Source organism: Heterocephalus glaber, unplaced genomic scaffold, assembly GCF_053883595.1.
Source record: "Heterocephalus glaber isolate CG9 unplaced genomic scaffold, H.glaber_assembly_v1.0 deba00001497, whole genome shotgun sequence".
In the NCBI taxonomy this organism is placed as follows: domain Eukaryota; kingdom Metazoa; phylum Chordata; class Mammalia; order Rodentia; family Bathyergidae; genus Heterocephalus; species Heterocephalus glaber.
The window spans coordinates 62,683,022-62,706,500 of record NW_028258320.1 but is presented as its reverse complement, the minus strand read 5'-3'; the positions used below and the strand labels follow the sequence as shown (position 1 = coordinate 62,706,500).

General features: G+C 35.4%; 1 protein-coding gene across 13 annotated transcripts in view; it reads right to left on the bottom strand.

Moving 5' to 3' along the window:
* Ate1 (arginyltransferase 1) overlaps positions 1 to 23,479 on the bottom strand; it is a 161,582-nt gene that overhangs the window by 24,765 nt on the left and 113,338 nt on the right. For all 13 annotated transcript variants that reach the window (XM_004838795.4, XM_004838799.4, XM_004838798.3 and 10 more), the window contains one exon: positions 10,264 to 10,384. In XM_004838795.4, coding sequence (XP_004838852.1) covers positions 10,264 to 10,384 — 121 coding nt within the window. The remainder of the gene's footprint in view (positions 1 to 10,263; positions 10,385 to 23,479) is intronic.

The following is a 23,479-nucleotide window of genomic DNA, read 5'->3' as shown; positions in this document are numbered from 1 at the left end:
TTCGAACCCCAGTACCAAAAATAAATAAATAAATAATTCAGGCTATGATTTAAAACTAAGTAAAAATTTAGGTTTGTGTCCATAAACTTTTTTTTTACATTTTTTTTTTTTTTTTGGTACCGGGGATCGAACTCTGGTCCTTGCACTTGCGCAGCAGGCGAAGAAACCACTGAGCTAAATCCCCAGCCAATAAATTCTCTTTTACATTTTTTTTTTTTTTTTGAAATAAATTTCTGTTCTTTTTTTTTTTTTTTGTACTGGGGATCGAACTTGGGTCCTTGTGCTTGCACAGCAGGCAGTGAAACCACTGAGCTAAATCCCCGGCCCTGTGTCCATAAACTTATTAGGCTTACAAAAATACTTTGTCAGACAATTACATTAAGAGGGAGATAGAATACATTGTTTATTAAAATATTTTTAAATGTTTAAAAAATTGTAAGTTTGCATTTTCTAAATCCAATCAAACATTTTTCAAAAGTCTCTTAAAAATAATTGCTAAAAATTGAAAGACTTATACATTGAGGAGCCGGGGATGTAGTTCAGCAGCACAGTGCCTGCCTGGCAAACGTCAGGTCCAGAGTTTGATCCCCGGTACCAAAAAAAAAAAAAAAAAAGACATACATTGAAAATAAAATTTATAATCTACAATCAAACCTTTAAAAAGGGGTAGATGTTATAAGTTGAATACTAATTTTTAAAATTAAAGGAAATCTTTGAATTATCTTTCTTGCAAATGTAAGATACCCAAAAAATCCAAAAACTTGAAAACCTAAGATGAATCTCAATGACTTTGAAATGGTAGGTAGTGATCTCTGGGTGGACTGTGAAATTAATCTAGTGAGTCAAGAATAACAATGCCCCCTCATTGAATATGAGTGTGACTATTTCATAAGACTTCAGTTTCAAGTTTATGCACACATACACAGTGCCTGCACACATGAACATGTATAAGTATTATACAGCAGGCAGAGATTAAGAAAAAGTATTTCTTTCTGTAGGGTAGACATAAAACTGTTTGAAAAACCACTATAAGATGTCTTAAGGATCAACATCAATCCAAAATTCTTCTACAAAATTCTATTGTTTATTCTTTACAATATGTTGATATAAAGGAAGCATTTTATTCTGTTTATGTTCACTGGGGGTGGCAGCATTAGAGCCTTTGATAAATGGAAAGGAGGGCCAGGGATTTAGCTCAGTGGTTCCAGCACCTGCCTCGCAAGCGCAAGATCCCGAGTTCGATCCCTGGTACCAAAAAAAAAAAAAAAAAAAATGAAAAGAAGCTTCATTTAGGACATCAGTACTCCTGCATCTAAAATAGCACCCAGAAGTCAAAACCTGGTATCTCCAGCTATCACTAAATAATGTGCATGTCATCACGGCTGCTTCAGAGTTGTCTTCAATAGTGGTCACCTTAATTTCTACATTGGCTTGCCAACCCCATAGCCACAGCTTGCTTCCGCCCTGACACAGGAAAAACTCCGACACTCCGATACCACTTTGTACTTTTTCATCTTGTTCAGCTACCCCACTCTCCTACTTCTCACAGAGACCTCTAGGCCTTCCTTTCTTTCTATGACATTTTGTTACATTCATCCTATCTTCAGTTCCTTCCTAAACAAATTTAGATACCATTCGCATATTCCATCTATTCCTTTGCCTGAAATTCTTGCCCTTTCACTGTAAGGCCCTGATGAGTTCCCCACCTGGGAAACAGCACCGCATCTACACAATTCCATCATCAGTCTTAACAAGGCCTGGCAGTCAGCTCTATCCCCCTCTTTTCAGCAGCTACGTCAACACACCTGCTCACCTCTTTTATCCTGCTACTTCCCTCTTTGCCAGCACCTAAGTCAATGGGAAAAGGTGAGAAAGTCCCCAGCTGCCACACCAATGTACTTACCTTTACTTGCACTGTCTTCCCTCACCCTCTCCTACAAAAGGGTTGTTATCTGAGGCTAATCTTTCCATATGCGCTCTAGGTCTTTCTCATGCTTCATCCCTTCTCAGAGACCCAGACATAATTTCCACCTCTATCTTTAATCTTTCCCTCCTCCCCTACCCCGCCATTAGCTTCTGAAAATGTTCAAACATTTTCTTGCTTCCTCCATCAAAGTTACCCTTCCAGCTAGTGTCTCCAAAGGCAAATTTCACTAAGATTCTTTTCTTTACTTCTACTCCATTTTACACCACTATTCCATTTTCACCAAAACTAAAACAGATCTTTGCCAAGATTGTCAGTGAACACTGGTCTTCTCAGCTGAGCCTGACCCTGCTACTGCCCTCTGATTCTGGAAAATGCTTCCTGTGGCTTTCCTGACCCCACTTTCTCAGCTTCCTTTCAAATGTCTAGGGCCTCTCCATCATCTACACAATCATTCCATGCTAGGATTCCCCAGGTTCTACTTTTACTCTTCTCTCCAGTAGGCAATCTCATTACTCTTAAGATTTCCAACTGGTGTATCGATGCCTTCCCAATCTGGGTCTCCTTTCCAGCTCTGTCAGACGTGCATGTCCCACTGCTTTCCTGACACCTTTGCTGGACGTTTCATGAGCACCATTATTCACTGTGTCCAGAACTTACCATGCTTCTCTTTCTCTATCAAACCCACTCCTCCTCCTACGGTCTTCTGTAGTATGTTGTTTAGAAGTCATAAAGCTCCTTAACATATAAAAAATAAGTATTTTCCTAAACACTCTCTAAGCCTGCCAGATAGTATATTGTACAGACTGAACTGTATTTCTTTATACATTTTGACATCTCTAAAGCCCACATGTATCTTACAACTGATGGGAGTCAGCATCTAATTGGCAACACTTTCTTTCTTAGTGGTATATAAAATAATGGACTTACAAGTGATGATGCCATAAATTCAGCAGAATATCACAGTTCAGCCAGCATTGAAACAGAGAGTATGGGCTCTATTTTTATTTTTGTAACTAGATTTTTGACAACTTCCACTTTATATTAAAAAAAAGTCAAATTTTTTCATATGAAAAAAAAGTAAAGCATCACCCTAAGATGCCACACAGCGAAGATTAGGCAGAACTAGCATTTATAGACATGTCTTACTTAAGTTATGGTATTTTTGAGCTTGCTGAATGATACTGAAGTGATTTTTATTGTTTATTATGAGATTAAAATTTAAAACTGAGGGCCGAGGATTTAGCTCAGTGGTTCCAGCACCTGCCTCGCAAGTGCAAGGTCCCAAGTTCGATCCCCGGTACCAAAAGAAAAAAAACCCACACATAAAGTCTCTTTGGGCTGGGGATTTAGCTCAGTGGTTTCACTGCCTGCTGCACAAGCGCAAGGACCTGAGTTCGATCTCCAGTACCAAAAAAAAAAAAAAAATTAAAACTGGATGACTATAAAAGGACTTGCTAGTTGGGATTTTTTTTAACCTGATTCCACAAGAGAAAGGAATCAGAGCGATATTTCATTAGTAGCTAAATGGAAATCTTAAGTCTGCACTTCAAACCTTTTAAGAAATGTTTCAGTCAATCCCTGGCCAGGGTTCTAACAACTTTCAATTACTAGCTTACTGCTCATCATGGCTTACTGAGCAAAGATTAGCCAGTCAGAACTTATAAATGAGTATCTTCTCATACTTCTCTGCAACATAGGCCTTTTAAAAATTTCAATATGATGATGAAGTTTGAAGACATATACCACACAAATTTTTGTAAAACACTCATATTGAGTAAAGTCACTGACAACTGTTGAAATCTACATTAACATGTCTTAGTTTTCACATTTTAATAGAAAATAGAAAATGTTACGACACATTGATCATTATGTATAAATACTGTAGGAAAGGTTTTTGTTAGTGTTCTCATTAACCACGAAACAGTTTACACCAAGTGTCACTGAGACAAGTATGTTTGTTTATGTACTGATTGTCTCAAGCATTGGTCAGGCAAGTGTCACTGCAACCAGTTGACTCTTGTACTGAATAAACTTGATGAAATCGTTTTTATATTTCCTGTTAGCTTATAAAATTTAACAAAAAATAAGCAATCCTATATTTAAATAATTGGATTGTTTAAAATATCATGCAAACTAGAGAAATCCCCCCCCCCACACCGCCTCCTCCACCTCCTCTGGCTCTTCTTTTTAAAGACAGGGTCTCACTATGTATTCCTGCTAGGATCACAGGCATATGCCACCACACCTGGCTTTACTTTCTGATTTTAAGAACAGGAGTCACATTACCACTAATTGTATCTTGGCATAAGGTGGGGGAGGGGAATATTGGTTCCACAACCCCTCATGAACACCAAATCCACAGATGTTCAAGTCCTTTATATAAAATGGCATAGATACAAATAAAGAGCAAAATAGAACACAAATAAATAAAAAAGTAGGAAAAAGTTAAAATAATTCCCCAAATTACCTATTCTGTTGTGTCAAAAATATATTAATATATATACTAATTTGTTTTATTTACACTACTAGTTTTTCTCAGTTCATTGAAAGTTTTGGGCTATTATCAGTTTCTGCTTTGTAAGAATCTTTTTGTCTGTATCTTGTACTCTAACTACTTTGAAGATATTGATACACAGCGTATTAACTACTGTTATTCTTATGAAATTTTGTTTTTTCATAAAAAAGATGAAGTGAAAATGGCCCCAAAGTGAATGCTAATGAAAATAAAAATGAATATTAAAAATTTTTAGAGTCATAATATTTGTATATAACCTAGGTATACATCTCCTGTATACTTCAATCTTGAGAATATTTATAACACCTAATACAATGTAAATGCTATATAAGCAGCTGCTGAATTGTATTGTTTAGGGAATAATGACAGAAAAAGAAAGAGTCTGCACTTCTTTACTAACTCACATAGTTCTCCCCTGAATATATATATATATTTTTTCCGGTACTGAGAATACAACTCAGGATCTTACCCTTGCCAAACAGGTATGGTGCCACTGAGGTAAATCCCCAGCTCCCCTGAAAAAATTTTGATTCACAGTTGGTTGAATACACAGATGAAAAACCTGTGGATATGGAAGGTCAACAGCGTACTAAGATTGGGATAAGAAAGTATATCTTTCAAAAAGAGGCGGGCTGGGGATTTAGCTCAGTGGTTCCGCCACCTGCCTGGAAAGCACAAGTACCTGAGTTCGATCCCCGGTACCAAAAAAAAAAAAAAGAATCTAGCAAGCAACATCATTCAACAACTTCAAGTAGTACAACCTCAAATATGGATTTGAAAACAACTGTACTCTCAGAAATATTAAGAGAATAACAACTGAATTCTGCATCTGAAATTACTAGGAAAAATACTGTCCACTTAGTCTTATCACTGCAGTCATCTTTAGAGGCCCTGGGAAGTTTTGATAAATTTGCTATCTCATTAGGCATTGCTTCCCTGTAATTAAGATGACATTTTGGCTTGCTATTACTTTTGGAGAGACCATAAATTCAGCATTCAGGAAGTGATGACAGGCTTCGAGAAACAGGCAAATGAACAGGGGACACAGCGCTTTCTGAAGCTGGTTCTTCCATAGCCCATCTGCATTCAGACATATGCTAAAGAAAACTACAGAAGTAGAGAAAAAATTCCAGGGAATGATGCCAGCAAAAAAAGAAGAATGAAGTAAAGAAAGAAGAAAAGGAGACTCCCTTTGAAATAACATAAAAATAACACAATTTGGAGCTTTAGGGGATCAAACTAGAAGAAAGCTTATTTACACCAACTGCTGGGAATAGCTGAAGTGTTCTAGAAATAGTCCAACCCAGGAAAATGCATAAAGTACTCAGTAAAAACTTAGTACTGTTATTAGTACTTAGTATTGTTATTTTTTATAGCAAATTTAAATTCAGCAGCCTTACTAATAATATGACTACACATTAGAGATAAAAAAGAAAATGTCTTACAAACATTTCAAAGTATGTACAGAGAGAACAAAATCTAGAATAATCTATGGTAAAATGCTATTGTAATTTCAAGTAGAGACAAGTAATTATCCTAATCAATCCTTTTGAGATAAATACTAAAATAAGTACTGAACTTATAAAAATTATATACCAGGGCCAGGGATTTAGCTCAGTGGTCCCGCCGCCTGCCTCGTAAGCGGAAGAACCCGAGTTCGATCCCCGGTACCAAAAAATAAGTAAATAAATAAAAATTATATACCAATACTGGAATAAAAATTGTTTTTATTATTTAATAAGAATAAAATCAAGTTTTTGCAATAAATATTTGAGAGGTTAATGACAAAATAATTGAACACGTCAGGATAAAATGAGTACACAGGGTAAAACAGGATGGTGCTTGGGAAGCAACACATGCTTAATAATTTTATTTATTTTACAAATCTAGAACCAAAAATTTTGACACCAATGAGAAATAATATACTGTTTGTTCAATACTGTAAGTCAAATTAAATCACAATTTATCACAGCTCAAAAATCAACTCCAAAATATATGACCTACCTTTTTAATGATGCTTTTCTGTAAAATTATCTGTATTAGACACTGTCTGTCATAAAGCAGTAGTATGTTTCCTGAGTGACCAAATTAATGGCCAAGTAGTTTTTACCTTACCAAAAAATGTTTTTATCTTTCCAAAAGCAAAGTAACACAAAAGCATTAAGTAAAAACAACAAAAGCATCCAGCATGACTCTTAGTTTAAAAAAAAAGACACAGATTTATGCACAAGAAAAAAATGACCCAAGAAAAGCATAAAAATATTAACAATCATTACTGTTGCATCATAAGATTATGGATCATTTTACTTTTCCCCTTAGTACTGGTTTTATGCATTTGGGCAAATTTTACACTAGAGTTCCCAGTAAATTTTAAAAAGTAATTTAAGAAAAGAAAAAAGTAAATGATAGTTTTTTTTTAAATCTGCACATATAAATTACTGATTTCTTTTTTGGTACTGGGGATCGAACTCAGGACCTTGCACTTGCGAGGCAGGCGGTGGAACCACTGAGCTAAATCCCTGCCCCATAAAGTTACTGATTTAAAAAAAAAATCTAATATGCTGGGGCCAGGGATTTAGCTCAGTGGTTTGGCCGCCTGCTGTGCAAGCGCAAGGACCCGAATTCCATCCCTGGTACCAAAAACGAAAAATAATAATCTAATATGCTTTTACCTAAAAATCAACTGAGAAGCTTTAGAACTCTTCTTTGAAATAGCAGAAGTTCTGAATTGAAAAACAAAAGATATATTTATGAACAAAAGGATTTTACACTTTTCTGAGTTACTTCAGTTTGTCAAGCTTTCCACCCACAGGGTCACAAAATGGTAAACAAAAAGGTTTATACTGTTACACAGACTTCTTAGTTGAGCAAACATCCACAGAACCCAAACCACCAACCAAGGGTGTACGAGAGGTGGGGGTCAGTGTTCCAGAGACTCAGCACTGGCCTCCAAGCCACCCTTGTTTCACAGAGGCCTGTGGTGATCAGCTGTGCCTTCTGCAGAGTAACTGAACTACAGAACAGCTGGGAGGAGAAGCAAGCCTATGTGAAAAAAGCACGATGCCGACTAACAATATTGTCCATATTAAGCTCCGTATTTTCTCTGAGTCAGAGTGTGGGTCACGTAAAACTAAAATTGGCCCCAGAGAAGAGGAAAGTTTCTCACAGATTGCCATTTAAACCTCCAATGACCATGTTTCACAGCAGGCTCAATACATTCCAGCATGTAACTGCATTTTAATTTCCTAAAACCACAGGATGTAAGTCTGATTTCAAATAGTGTCTGGACTGTGATATTCAATACTGATAAAACTATACTGTATTCTCTTAAAAGTTTCAAAGACCCAGTATTGAAAAAGAACCTTCATTTTTTTTCAAAGCATTATTCTCAAAGAAATTTCCTCTGAGTTTTGTATGAGTTCTAAACAAAGAATAATAGAAAGCTAGAGCTGCTGTCATGAGGAATGTAACTTACTAGATTACAGGAAAAGAACAAGCTATATATTTATCACTCACCAGGATACAGTGTGTTCTTGACAAAAACAGTCAATATAAGATTTCAAATCTTCTTTGGCATGAAATGTCCATTAGTGATTTTGGAAAATAATTTTAAAATTTATTAACATGAATAATATTAACATGAATGAATATTTACTTCCATTCAGTGCATGAAAATTAGTCACTTTCTCAACTTTATAAAACAAAGAGAACTTAAAAAAAATTTAAAAAAACAAAGAGAACTTGTGATCTCTTTAATATCCACATATTATATAAGAAAAGAAGCAAACTTTAAAATAGATTAAGAAGGGAAAAAGAGATAAAACCGTGTCATACATGTGGGAGTTAGAAACAAATTTCTGGTCATAATACTATTCAACTGGAAGGAACTTATAAAGAAAATGTGAATGTGAAATAATTTGATAAAATGTTAGGCAGTTTTTGCCACAAGGGCTTGGCTCTAACATGACCTGGAGAAAAGGAAGAAAATTGTTTTGTTTTTGTTCTCGACCAAGAGTTGAGTGGATAGGTTTTTGCCTTCTTCTCTGACACTACTGTCTTTGGCTACTGACTTGATTCCAAAACTGACTGAGAAATTTAATGTTTGTTTTCAAGTAACACAGTATCTGTTTGATCAAGTCTGAGATGAAATAATCTCATTCTGATTAACAATTTGAGGTGTAAGAATGATAAGCCTTTAAACTATAAAGCCTACATGTCTGAAAAACCTGGGGCCAACTCCAGAACACGTGGCGAATATGTCAGCTGGGTCCCTAGGCTGCTCTTCACCAGATAAGGTACCACCACGGGTAAGAAGTACCATTCTTGATTTCATAACAGCTTTTCCAGGAGGTAACAAAATACATAAAGAAAGTTTTATAAGGAAAAACCCGATTTGTGAGAAAAAATGCACATTTTAGAACTGAAGGAATTACTCATTTCTTTCCTTGCTCCTTGTGTTCCTGTTTAATTTTCTCTATTTATTCCTTTCCCCTCTACTAACCTTTCCATTTCTTTCTTTCTTTTTTAGATCATAGGTGGGAAGCAGAAAAATGTGTTTTCAAGAGGAATGAATCAGGCATCTCTACAGTGGATTTGAGAACTGAAAGCAATTAAGCAAAATTTGGAACATCAGGGAACTTCAGCATGGGGAGATATGCATTCAGCCTAAGACAACCTATCCCAAGAGCATCAAACTATCCCTTCTTAACAAAGCAGCAGTTGAATGCCCTGAGGATCAGAGGAGAACTACTTTATTGTGCAAATGATACTCAGGCTACCAGGACATAAATATAACTGTACATTCTTCCAGAGAGAATTACAGAGCAAATAAAAGTAACTGCAGACAAAAGCTTGTGGTATTTATGTGATACACCATTCTAATTTGGGTAACAATCTCCAAAACAACAATCACAGTGAGTGATTCTTAGCATGTCTACCTTATAATCTTCATGTTAGCTCAAGAAGGTAGATCCTACTGTTATTTTAACATTAAAAGTGCAGTTGTTCCCAGCACGTGGGAAGCGAGGCAGGAGGATCACAGTGAGTTTGAGGCCAGCTTAGGCTACACAGTGAGTTCAAAGCCAGCCTGAACTACATAGTGAGACCCTGTCTTAAACAACAAAATAAAATAAAACAAAACAAACAAAAAAGTGAGCAAGTCAAGGCCAGGAAAATTTTTTAATTCCGAGGAACACATAGTGTATCAAATGATTATGAAGCCAGGATCTGAATCGAGGAAGACTGACTTCAAGGCTATGCAGTACTTTTAGTGAGTGTCTGTACACACTAAGAAAGGCTAATATCCAAAGGAGAGCAATGGAAAACAAAATATGGCTGGCGGCAAAAGGTGGGAGATGAGGCAAAAATGGGAAATATATCAGCGTTGTAAGAAAAAAACCGAGAGCATTGTCTTAAGACCCCTCACAGCCTGTCTGCCTCCGTGACATCATTCTATACTTGTCCTCAGTCCAATGGTCAATATTTCTATCTTCTAAGCATTGGCCACAAAATCAGTAGTAGACAATTCTTGTACTGCAATGGTTGTAAAAGAAATGGGGAATGTTGTCAGACTTCAAACCATGTAAAGCTAGTCTAACAGAAAAAGACAGGGACAGTATGTAGCCCAAATACAAGAAGTTTCTTAATTTTCTGCCAAACTGTGAATGTGTACAGGCATGTATGACGTTTTCCCCTGCTTTACACACACAAGTGCACATGTACACGTGCACACTCTACAACAGATAAAGCTACTCTTGCAAAGTGCACACGGATCTTGCAAACAAAGCCAACGATCTCCAGGTAAGCTCTGCTCTAAACATACCTGCTTCTGGGTCCTGGTTGAAACGGCAATATTTGGAGTTTTCAAGTGAAGGAAGGCACTGCTCGATGGGTACCCAAACATACGTCTCAGGACACAACAAATCCGAAGGTCTGTACTGACCCTACAAGAGAAGTGAAGAAAAAAGGCACAGGCACAGCATTACCAACACAGTACCTCCTAATTTACAGGCTCTAGAGCACCAGGAAAGATCTGAACTACAAATTTAGACAAAGCCAAGCAGAAATAGCTTCACCATAAGGACTCTGTGACCCTGTTAGTGATCTCTGTCCCATCTCGAGCACGCACAACGGACTGAACATTCTCTAAAAGTGACATGTTGCCATTTAGGATGCTGGGTTGATTTGGAAGATTCGAATTTGTACTCTTTTCAAATAAATATTTAACATAATTCTTGATAAGCTAATTGCTGACACCCAATTTCAAAATCAAATTGTCTTTTAAGAAACAGTGAATAGGGCCGAGCACTTAGCTCAGTGGTTTCGCTGCCTGCTTCGCAAGCGCAAGGACCCAAGTTCAATCCCCAGTACCAAAAAAAAAAAACAGTGAATAACAGAGGGAAACTTTTCATGTACTGGAAAACTTCATGAAGTGAAATTATTTTCCAAATTTCACTGAGCTTCATGGAATCTCATTATCTTTAATCACAAAATTTTAAATCTATAGAATCAGTTGACAATAATATTCATTCCATTCTAATGTATTAAAAATGTTATCAACCTACTTCTACAATTAACCTAAACTAATAAATGTACAGTAAAAAGAAGTTTAAAAATATAATGGAAATATCAGGGAAATGTCTGTGATAATCCCTAGCCTTTCTTCAAACATATATTTTATAAAAAATAATTTATATATTTATAACTCAATTATATACCCCAAATCCAAAACAAGGATTATATAACACATGCTGAAGAAAAAAATTATTCATTTATGATACTAACAGAAAATGATACAAATTATGAGAAAGGATTTAGTAAAAATTTTCATGTTGAGCTTAATTAAAATTCACAACATTTCTTTGTTAAATATTAAAATTCAAAATTCATATGCAGATTAAATTCTAGTATAGTTAGAAAAATTGTTACTATACTTCATACATACATTTTACATCACAACTTCATAGACATATATGCAAATATAAGACTAGAATAATAATTTTTACTATAAAATGCTTACCCATGTTCTACTTTTTTTTTTTCCTTTTCATTACTGGGGATTGAACCTAGAGCCTTTGCACTGAATTACACCCCCTGCCCACTTCGTGAACCCCCGACTGGATTTAAGAATGATACTGACCATAAAATGAACATTAAATGAATCCTCATGATGTGATGGCACTAGTTTACTGGTAATAAAAAGATGAACAAATGCATACCTATAGATGATTCACAATCTAATGGGAATGACAAAGCTGTACAAAGATGAAGTACCATAAAAATATATTAACCATGATAGGGCATGTCAAAGATCCTAAACTTTGACAAATTCTTTGAAGGTAATACCTGCTCATACAATTAGTATTTTATTTTTAATTTTCTAAATGCTCAGGTTATCTTATTAAAAGATCATAAAGATGTACATTTTGCCTTCTGCTCATCATCTGAAATCAAATTTTTACATGAGGTTAAAACACTATTTTTCTCTTAAGTATGTTCAGACTTATTTCAGTACTTCAGATATTCTCACAAGCCCTCAAAGAATGCAGTTTTATTAAATAAACCACTTTGAAATGTTATGCTTTCTAAATTAAGCTGGTTGGGAGTTAAATGACCAAAGTGCTTAAACTCAATTTAGAGTCACCATCACACAAATGAAAAATAGAGGGATTTGAAAGCTACCCTGCCTTTTCACCACTGTAAGAAAATGAGAAATGTTTGTATTAAGAATGTAATTACTTAAGGATTTGGACATAGTTTCCCGTGGTAAGAAGAAAAAATATTTAATCAACCTCTAAGTACATTCATTCAGAATGGAACAATGAGGTAAATGCAGATTAATTCTTTCCTAGGGTGCTGACTTTTTGTAAATAAGAAATCTGAGTTACCACAGATTTCTCAAGTGCTCAAAATTTTGAAAACATAATTGGTCTAACAGAGTTTACTTCACAATGTTTTGGAGTTCTTTCAATGTGGTGTACACTTTAGAAGATGAGCTCTGGACCCCCTTTGTGCCTTTTCACAAACCCAACAAGAACAAAACACATCTTACATGAAGGGAACTATCCTAAAGGGGCAGCATAAGCAAGATACAATGCCTGCAAAGTTAAGCGTTGGCTTAAAAAACCCTAAAAAGAAGATGCAATGCTTAATTTTCATGCTAATTAAAATGCTGAGATGGCCCCTTAGTTCAAAATCCTCAAAGAGAAAAAGTTGAGCAAATGCTGTGATTTACAACTTCACCAAACTGTTACAACTTCTGCAATTACTTACAAACTGTGTTGGAACTGGAAAACAAAAGAAAAATAAAGAAAATCAACAAGCTAAGTGCTGCTACATTCTGTGTTGCCAAAGAAGAGTTAATGTTTTCTGAGAGTACAGCTGTAAGATTCAATAGTTTCCTCTGTAATGAAAACCACTTAAACTACTTATAAAACCCAAATTATACTATGCCTCTCTCCCACAAGTAAAAAGAGAAAAAAATTAAAATATGGTCACATAATATTTCGATCAATTTTACTACATTGTCATAAAATAAAAGCCTAGGAAATGCCAAAGTTAAATCTAAAACATAGAAGAAAAAACTGAAACCCCCAGCTAAATACATTTCCTGCTATATTTCAATTAGAAAAGTCTGTCTTGAGGAAGAGAACATCATGCAATTTGGGTTTTGGACAATGGAATGAACGAAGGCATTCTTCTCACTTGCATGCCTTAGACCATAATTTGAAGAGCATTATCATATTGATCTAATTTTTTACCCTATAAAAGAATCACAAAATAAATTATGTGAAAAAATCTTAGTTCAGTAAAATGTCTGAATTCATCCTAGAAATGACATTCCCTGTGATAGTCAGAGGTTAAAAATATCTCACTATCATATCTTACCAAATAACAGTCAATGAGTATGTAAAAGATGCACGCAAATGGAATTTCATTTGATTTCATAATCAGTAATAATTTTGGCAAAGATACTTTAAAATACATTAACTTTTTTAAAACTTCAAATGAAAATATAGCCAACAACACCAAGAGATTCTTCCCTCAGTTAAAGATATATCTGGTTAGGAATCTGAATTTCAAAGACAAATGTCATACCAATGACATGGAAAAGGATTGTAAAAAATGGTTCTAGCAAACCATGGCAATCAATATTTTTTTGCAATGTTTTATTGATGTAATCCATAGGCATAAATGTCACCCTTTTAAAGTATACATTCAGTGTTTTTATATTTCAAAGCTGTGCAATTATCATCACTAAGTAACTCTGTAACATTTCTTCTCCCCTAAAACACCCTATACTCTTTAGCAGTCACTCCCTATTCCTTCACCCTCCAGCCCTAACAACCATTAATCTACTGGTAATTTATTTTAAAATGGTGTATTTCTCCACATTGCTATGTTTCTTATTTGACTCAGAGTAAAACACAAAGACATGACACAGCCTACAAGTGCCTAAGTGGTGTAGCCCGTATCACCTTTCTGGCCTGTTTTTCTACAACTTGCTACTCCACCCTGCCACTTGGCCATACTGGCCGCTTTCTGGTTCCTGGAACATGCCAGGGTGCTCCCACCTCCCGGCTTCTCACAACTGTTCTCTATTTTGGTCTTACATATATTCCCATGGCTAACCTGTCATCTACTTTAAGTTTTGCTCAATGTCACACTCTCAATAAAGTCCATCTCTCATCTCTATTTTTCTTCTAAAGGGCTTATCAACTTCTAACATTCTTATTAATTCACTTACTTATATCTACATGGAATTTCTTGTTAGAATGTATGGTCAGGGATTTTTAGTCTGAGCTGTTCACCCCTGTGTTTCAAAACCTTCTCACTGGATGAATGAACAATGAACCTAGCACTACACTCCACCTCTACCATTTCTACTTTCATTCTCTAAACCCAGTGTATGCTACTTTAATACCTCTTGCCTTGTACATTAACATGGCATGCATGAATCAATCTGTATTTGCTGAACTCCTACTTATGATGCAGGGCCCCCATATTTTCACCGTACAAGCCTAGTTCCCAACCTTGGGAATTCATTGAACTATTACCAAATCCTTAAGTTATATTATCATGAAATGGTCTATGAAAGTTACTGAAATTAAAAAGGGATATGCACTGAGACTGTACTTGACATCTAAGAGGGGAAAATGAACTGAGCCTTGGAAAGTGCTTGTCATCTGCAAGGAGAGAGGAAGCCACTGTGCCCAGGGACTTCAGCCAGAAGTGAGCGCAGGACAGTGGCACAGGGCACTGCGCGGTCACAAAGGAGCTGCCTCAGACAGCAATACCAGAAGAGAAGCGAGGACTACACATCAGCTGTTGGTGGAACCAAAAGGTGAAAGGATCAGCTTTCTCTGGAGCAGCAGAAAAGGTCCACTCTGCAACATGTCTTCAAGGCTGAGTAGCATCGTGTTCAAAAAATGAAATTAGCCACTCACCAACAGCAAACACAGATCAGAGACCTACTGAGCTGTCTCCCTCCTGAGCTCCCAAATACATGTCGATCAAAATTTCACCAAATAGGAGATGAAAAGAGAAACACCTGTTTCATCTTTACAGCTGGAATGTGCTCCTGTGCCTTCACGGTTTAGGGAAGCTTTCAAAATAAATTCATCTTTAGTTTCACATTCAAACTGTTAATGTTAGGTTAGCTACAAAGAGTCACTCCATCTTTTCTCTGAACAAATGCCAATTTCCATAAATTCAAATTTATTACCAGTATCTTTCCTCTTAATACAAAATGATGTATTGGAAGCATGTTTCAAGTTCATGAATAGATCCACCTACAATCTAGTATTATCTGGAGAAACATTATGAAACCCATGGTTTTAAAATTATATTATAGTTTCTTTTATCTTATTATATTTTCTGTCTTCCTAGATGTCCATCAAAGTATTTCTTAAAATTGAATGTATAGTTGGTCAGAAATAAAAGAAAACTTACTATTTACATTTTAATGGAAAATGCTCTTAGAAAAATCCTAAAGAAAACATTGAAATGACTAACCATTCCTTTTTAAATGAATTCAGTGTTTAAAAGTTCTCTTTGATTACAGTAAATCTAGAAATACATGATTTTAATTTCTGAAGGACTTTAACACCTCTTAAAAATCTTTTTTCAGCCTTTATAATATTTCAACCCCTATGTATTCAGAACTATGTTTGCAAAGCTGTCATATAACAATTTTCTTTGAATATTACATTTTTCTTTGTATAAGTTTAAACAACATATATGAAAAGTTATTTCTTTAATTAAAGTTAAATCATTTGAGACTTTGTTATTTTTCTCAGAAAAAAAAATCACAGAGAAAGAAATGCTTTCATATGATATTCACTCAAGTTAGCATTCCTGGCTTTTAACTGGAAACATCTGGGGATGGGCTTGGCCGACTGCAGTAAAATTGAAGTTACCAATTCACACCCTGCCATTTTGAGGGTATTTTGTTTTTATAGTTTTCAAATCAAAACCAAACGGATTTTCCTTTGAACTCTGGTCTTGAACCAAAGATTTTTATGAGATTTTACTTTTAAGAATACTTTATAAACATTTTGTAAAATAGGAAGGATTTCATGAGTATTTGAGAAGAGGTTAAACCAGAAGTTTGTTTTGAAAGTTCAAGTTAAATTAAAATGTAAGTTCACCAAAAAGATGAAACTATTTAAATACACATATACCTACCCACCCACACGGAGTGAATACCAGTAGCATTCAATAAAAAAGATTAACATTTAAGAGTCATTTATCAGGTAAAATTGATCAGGGTCCCATTTTTCATAGTAAACCATTTGCTAAAATCAATTGCTTAAAGAGAAGATCTAACACTACCTAAATAGTTCAAAATAATCCATTAGAATGGACTGCACCCCCCAGAGAAAGCAAGTCAGAATAAGGTTTTATTAAATCCAGTCCTTTCCCTGAAAGACAACACCAATGGAATCCCATCCACAAAGTACTACAGCAGACCCCTTGCTCCTGATTTCATTACATAAACAGAGATTGACTTTATCTGTCCCCAAGAGAGTGCTTCAGAAGTAACTCTAGCTGCTCTGTTTTCAAAAACTGTGTTTGGGTTGTGCCATGCTCAGCTGGTGAGGTGAGCTGAGACCAGTAAAGACAAAGGGCCTAAACATCTGAATCCATTTGTGTTCCCCAAATTCTGAATACCAACAGATGTACTCCATGTGCTGCTAGGCTAAGCTTTGAAAATTTAAAAATACATAATTTTTCCACTGACAAACAGAAAGTGATGGTAGTCTGTGTTTCTTTAATTAAAATCCAAGGGTTCTCAAAGGCTCCAGGACTTACTTTAAAGCTGCTTTTATTTTGAGCTATTTATTTTGCTATTGGCAAATAATACAAAATAAAGATTCTAATTCAGTTTTAATCACAATCTTTACTTTTATTTTGGAAACCCTGAGTTAATCTTTTTCTTCTAATAAATACAAAGAAAGCTTGTGAAGAAAAGATCCAGGGAGTCAACTTACAGCCCAAATTTAATTTCAAACTGAAGGGTCACAAGTTGAAAAGGATGAGAAAAAAAAAGAAAGATGAAGACAAAATAATATAGAGGAAAAGAACAACCTGGAACTTCAATTTCTGTTAAGAGTACACGTTCGTATGCATATTCATGTATGTGTATATTTGGTATTCACCATGTTGGTAAGAAGATTCAATTTAGGAGTTCATTTGCTTTTTAAGGCTACGCCTGGGAAAACAGCACTCAAAGCCCTGGTTCTGCCACTACCTTAGCAGAGGCCCTTCTCACCTGGATGGTAAGAAGGGCTGAGTCCAAGTTTTCCTCCTACTGCCACCAGACAAAACTGACAAGTTCCTCTTTAAAACCCTTTACAGGCTCTCCAATACCTACGGTAAACTAGGTGGATATTTTTAAGTAAAAATATTTCATAGGTCTTTATGTGGTGGCACTGTAATGAGAAATTATACAAGATTAAAAGCTACCACAAATACAGTAATGCCTTTAAACAAGTTTGGATTTTCCAATCACAATAGAACCTATATGACTGTAAAATATCAGTACTGTACTCACCTGTGTATTCCTTTAGTCCACATCCATGGTGTATATATGGATTCCTAGTCTAGATATACCAGGGATATAACTGAGTGCTTGGCATAAGATCTGCTTTCAGTCTACTTTCTTATACACAACATGCTGCAGGACACTCATAGCTGGTCACAAGTTATCTTCTGCCTGGGTGGCTATCCATTTGATGAGACTGCCTACTCCACTTTTGAGTGAACCTAAATACTGCCTATGCTTCTATACCAAGCCTTCCTTGGACTCTGCTTCATCTTACTACCAACTGCTCCTGTCCCCAGGATGAATCATGCCCTGCACTGTCATTCCTGCATTCAACAGGTCATTATTAAATGCCTACCATCTGTCAGGCTCCATGCTAAGGTCCTGAGCATACCATGACGAACAATAATAACACTGCCAGTTTAAGTATTCAGGTACTTTCTCCCCTAAAAGGAGAGACAGATTTTTAGGACATAATCACCCAGAAATGTATTATTACAAACTACGACAAATGCTATAAAGAAAGAGCACATCAGTACAACAGGGAAACCTAATTTAGACTGGGGGGTGGGTGTCAGAGCTGATGCCTTGGGAGATACTCCCTAGTTTTTCACAGAAGTCTGTTCTAAAAGTTCACAAAGTCTTTGCAGTCATCTGTTTATATACTCTATTTCTCTAACTTTTGTGACATCACAAATTTCAACCTGGAGTTTCCTGAGAGACAGGAGGCCATCATTTCTTTCTTTTTTTTTTTTTTTTTTTTTTGGTACCGGGGATCGAACTCAGGTCCTTGTGCTTGCACAGCAGGCAGCGAAACCACTGAGCTAAATCCCCCGGCCCCAAGGCCATCATTTCTTAGTATTCCTTGTGCCTAGAATTCCTTGTATGGACTGAATTCTCACCACTTAATATTTATTAAATTAAGTTAAATTGTGTCAAATCATATTTCTTTAAAAAAGAAAATGAGAGGATCCTCAAACTAGATATGGCTTAGACCTCCTTAGTTTTTAAGTTTCATTTTACTATTTTGAAAAAGGAAAGGGGAGACAGAAAAATTAAGTGACTTGAGGAAGGCTAATTAGTGGTAAAGCCAAGATTAGAAGCCTGATTTTAATATTCTTTTTCTGTTAAAATTCCCAAGCAAAGCTCAGACACGAATACACTTAAATTATGTCAATAATGTCCTATATCCCTGCTTATGAAGATTCGCCTAACTAGAATCATTGAGGATCTAGTTCCTTAGAAACATTGCACTATTCTTTTTTAAACTGATACACCCTGAATCAAACATATGTTAAAAAAGTTCCCAACATATGCACAACTTTATAAAGCCAGTAAAGTGTCTCTAACTGATCACATCTCTAATTGGAGCTGTTATTTTTTCCAGAATATGAAAATAGTAAACATTTTGCAATGCCTGAAAACCTTAATCATAAAGGTCTGTTTAATGGCACTCCTGAGAAAAATAAGAAGTTAGCTATAACCTTGTATGTATCCCAGGGGTGTGATCTTTGGTAATCATTCCTTTTTTTTTCCCCCTGCCTGATGGAAAACTCATCTCAAATGACTTAGATACTTCAAGTTTAAGGATAACCTTTTTTCCCTCAACTGTGTAGCAATAGGGGTCCTGGTAGAATTTACATCCTTTCCCATTGGATGTCACCATATTCTGTGTGTTCTCAAAGAAAGGATTTTGTGGAAAGCAATGAAATAGTTTTTGTGGAGTTCCTCCACATCAAGAAGTTCAAAAGAAACCTCACATACAATGACCAAATCAAGTCCATTTCACAGAACATTAATTTTTTGTGTGTGAAAATGTATGACATTACAATCACCAAAGATTTTTGGATGAAAATCTAGCATACCCTACTTCTTCATTCTTTATTTGACATACAGCGTAAAACATCACATTCATCCAAACTCAACCACACTGAATTTAGTGTCATAAAGATCCTCAGGAGCACAGGAATCACTTATAATTAAACTTATTTATTAGCCAATTACAAAAGAACATATACATCAAGCACAAAAACACCTTTACAATATAAGGATTATATACACTGAAAGTGTTAAAACTTTATATTAAAATATGTGTAGATGAAGGGAAAACTTCCAATGGCTACCCCATTAAAGAACTTGTATAAAGACACCTATCTCGCACTCTATACCAAAAAAATGCATTTCTCTAAAGTTTTAAGGACCTAGTTATCAACTTTCTATCTAGTAACAGTTTGTAGAAATAAAAATACATTAATTATCAGTTTATCACATGAGAACTTTCTGGAAACACCATAAATAAAACTGAACCTGAAATCTATAACTTCCAGATGTGGGAAAGTAAAATTTGGACAAGTTACTATTATAGACTGCCTGAAATCATGATAATAGTCATAGAGAAGATTATGGTTTTGATGTTAAAAGTTGAGAGTGTTGAATGTTTAGAAGCTGCTCATCTACAAGCCCAGGATCTATCAGCTATTAATCTATCAGCATCTGGTGATGCAGCAACTAAATAACAGAAGGTGGTTCATAGTGCACATTCTAGCAACATTTTTTTGTATCATTATAAGCTTCGAGATCTGAAGATATTTAATGTGTTTGAATCCAATGCAGTTGTCCTCAATTCTTTCACATTCTGGCCACTGGGAACCAATTTAAGTTGTCTGAAGGCTTCTAATACAACCCTAGTAATTCATGATAGCTTCCATGCTTGCTAACTTCTTTTTATTTTCACAGAAACTATTTGTTAAAGGAATTTTAACTATCCTCAGACTTCACTGTGTGTTTATGAGCAATGGATTTGAAGATCTATCACGAAATACGCCAGGCTTGCATCCAGTTATTTCACTTTAGTCTTGGGGAACACTATGGTCTGAGTATCTGAGTCTCTTCTTTCTGAAGCACTTACACCACAACTATAAAGAATCGCACAAAATGGACTTAAGTTTTCCAAAGTACTTTTAGCAAAATATCTATCCCTAACAAAAGGGCATATAAAAAAATCTGAAAAGTACAATAAATCAAATGTTTTAGTGTCTAGTTTTTAATAAACTAAATGTTCCATTTTTCTTTCTATATTGCTGTTACACATTTTAGTAAGCATATATTAGTGTTAATAAAAATGATAATAATCTAATACTTACTATTTATTATAAGTGGAGCAGTATACTGTTTTCCATACACTACCACATTAATCTTCACAATGATCCTATAAGGAGTATTGATTATTGTCTCCATTTTACAGATAAAGGCAGTGAGGATTATAAGGGCTAAATATGTAATCAGGCATGAAATGAAGATCTGAACTCAGTGCTTCCATCTTTAGAACTAGATCTTCACTCTTTGCTCTTCTAGTAAAATGGCAACTTTAAAATGTTTAAATTCTATACAGAAAATTATTTGTGGTACAAGTTTTAAGAGCTTTTCATCTAGAGACTGTGTAAAGAGTTACATCTCAAATATTTACAAACAATTGGAATTACAGAATGTTTTTAAAATCCTAATATTCAAAAGAAACTGACAAAGATTCTACCACTGGGTAAAAGGTTGTAAGGAATAAGATATTCAGTCTCAAAGCCCACAGATACTAATCACAACAGGAAAAAGGTAGCATTTCTGTGGAGATCTAGCAGACACCACCTTAACCAAGGGAGCAAACTTAACATCATCGATACTAAAACAAACTAATAGTAAGAGACTTTTGATATGAGATGCTGAGGCTGATAAGGCATCACCTGGGTAGAATTCCTGCCAAAAATGATTAATCTGAGTAAAATTATCAGCTGTGAGGCAGAGGCACGAGAATCACTACAAGTTCAAGGCCAGCCTGGGCTACATAGGAGATCCTGTCTTAAAAAATAGAACAAAACAAAAAGTAAAGTCCATAAATAAAATTTTACGTTTTACAGCTATGTTCATTTGTTTACAAATTGTCTATGGCTGCTTTTGCTACAATGGCAGACCAAAAAGTCTGCAAAACCAAAAATATTTACTATCTGATGCTTTAACAAAAAAAGTATGCTGACCTCTACTATAAAAGAATGTGACTGAGAGGGGAGAGATTTGAATTTCCCGAAGACGATGGGGACCCTTGGGTCTGTTTACCCTGAAATAGTCACAAGGATCTATACTTTCATCACTTTTCTAAATATATCTCAACAAAAAGATTTGTTTTAAAACCCCACTCCTCTTATTGAAAATTACGGGTGTACAAAGGAGATAACATTTCCCATATTTCCCAAATTAAGTATGTAAAATAGTGATTTTTTTTTTTTTTTTAAAGAAGCTGTCAGAATCAAGGTTTGATTTGTAACAAGAATCCAGACTCTGGATGGGCAGCTATGGGAACTACCTGCATCAACCTGGGCAAGTCATTCTGAGAAGGTTCCAGAAAACAAAACAAAACAGCAACCAGTCCAGGCAAGAAGAGTAATAACAGGTTTCAACTCAAACAACAAGAACACAACATAGGTTCAAGAGCCAGCCTCCAGAAATTGGGAGGACCAGAAGACTGAGGCACAACAGCTTGTGAGTCAATGTTAAAGTGGCAACTGCAGAAGTGTGCAAGCATAAAGCCCTTTGCAGCCACTGTCAAGGCCCAGTCAGATGCACACTGTTTGGCAATACTGATGTGTCAGTATTCAATCACAATGTGTTTTAATATCTTTAACTATAATTTACAGTAAAAGCTACTTTATCCATGAACAGGACTAACAGTGGTGATTAATAAAAAATGCCCATTAAGGGGCCAGGGATTTAGCTCAGTGGTTCCACCGCCTGCCTCACAAGTGCAAGGACCCAAGTTTGATCCCCAGTACCAAAAAAAAAAAAAAAAAAATGCCCATTATAATACCTGTGAAGGAAAATTCATACCTACATACATACTATAAACACTTCAAGTTAAAGCACAGCTGTAACACCCATTAGCTAATCTTTAATTCAGGACCAAGCCTTATGTCTGAGGATGCATTACTGTTGCTTTTGGTTATTAGATGGTTAAAGTGCAGTAAAAACTAAGACATCTAAAAAGGTAAAGAATTCTTCCAGAATTTTACTGATTTTTTTTTGCAGCTATTATAGTTTTCCCAACCACAATTAATTCATCAATAAATTTTTTACGATGCATCTTTGAGTGTTCCAAAGTATTCAGTTAATTTTAATGCAAAATTAAAAAAAAAATCTCTTACCAGTTTAATATTTCATTAAATTATATCACTGCAGTAAGTAAAAGTGATTTAAAAAGCAAAACATGCAGGTATACTAAAGTGCAGTCTAGTAGTAATAAGAACTCAGTATTCAGATTGCCAAGGGCATCACTGTGTGAATTTTACAAAGGGAATCAACACATAAAACAGAATCACAAGGTATACATTCAAGGCACAGAGCAGGGACACGCAAAGCAGAGCCCAAATAGCTCCACCAGGATGAAGCTGATCTGATCTACCCCACGCCACCTTCAAGGACAGAGGGTCACCCTGACAAGGTGCATCTGCAGTGAATTAGGAGACTCCAATTTTTAAAAAAGTAGAATGAAGACAGTACAGAACCACTGTTGCATTGGATACTTAAGAGAAAATAAAACTCTAGAAAAAAAGCATATAAATGGAAAGATAATCATGTGTTTTCATACTGTTTGATGTAGTCTTCATTTTTTCTTGCCAAATTGTCTTAAGAGAAGCATTTAAGAAAAGAAGAACTTATTTCCCTTATTACAAAGGGGCTGACCTCATTGAGTTATTTATTCAATTTTCCTTACAATCCTCTTGAGAACTTGCAAACTAAGCTTGGGAAGTATTGAAAGAACAAAAGTAACCTTTTAACACAACTTGAAATTAAAATAGCCACCAGAGATCACCACAATTGCCTCCTTAAAAGTAGTATAAAATGTATGAGTGCCTAAATAAATCTAAAAATTATAGGAACAGAGACAGATTTACATTTTATCAGTTTATAAAAACAACTAAAGGCAGGGCTGGGGATTTAGCTCAGGGGC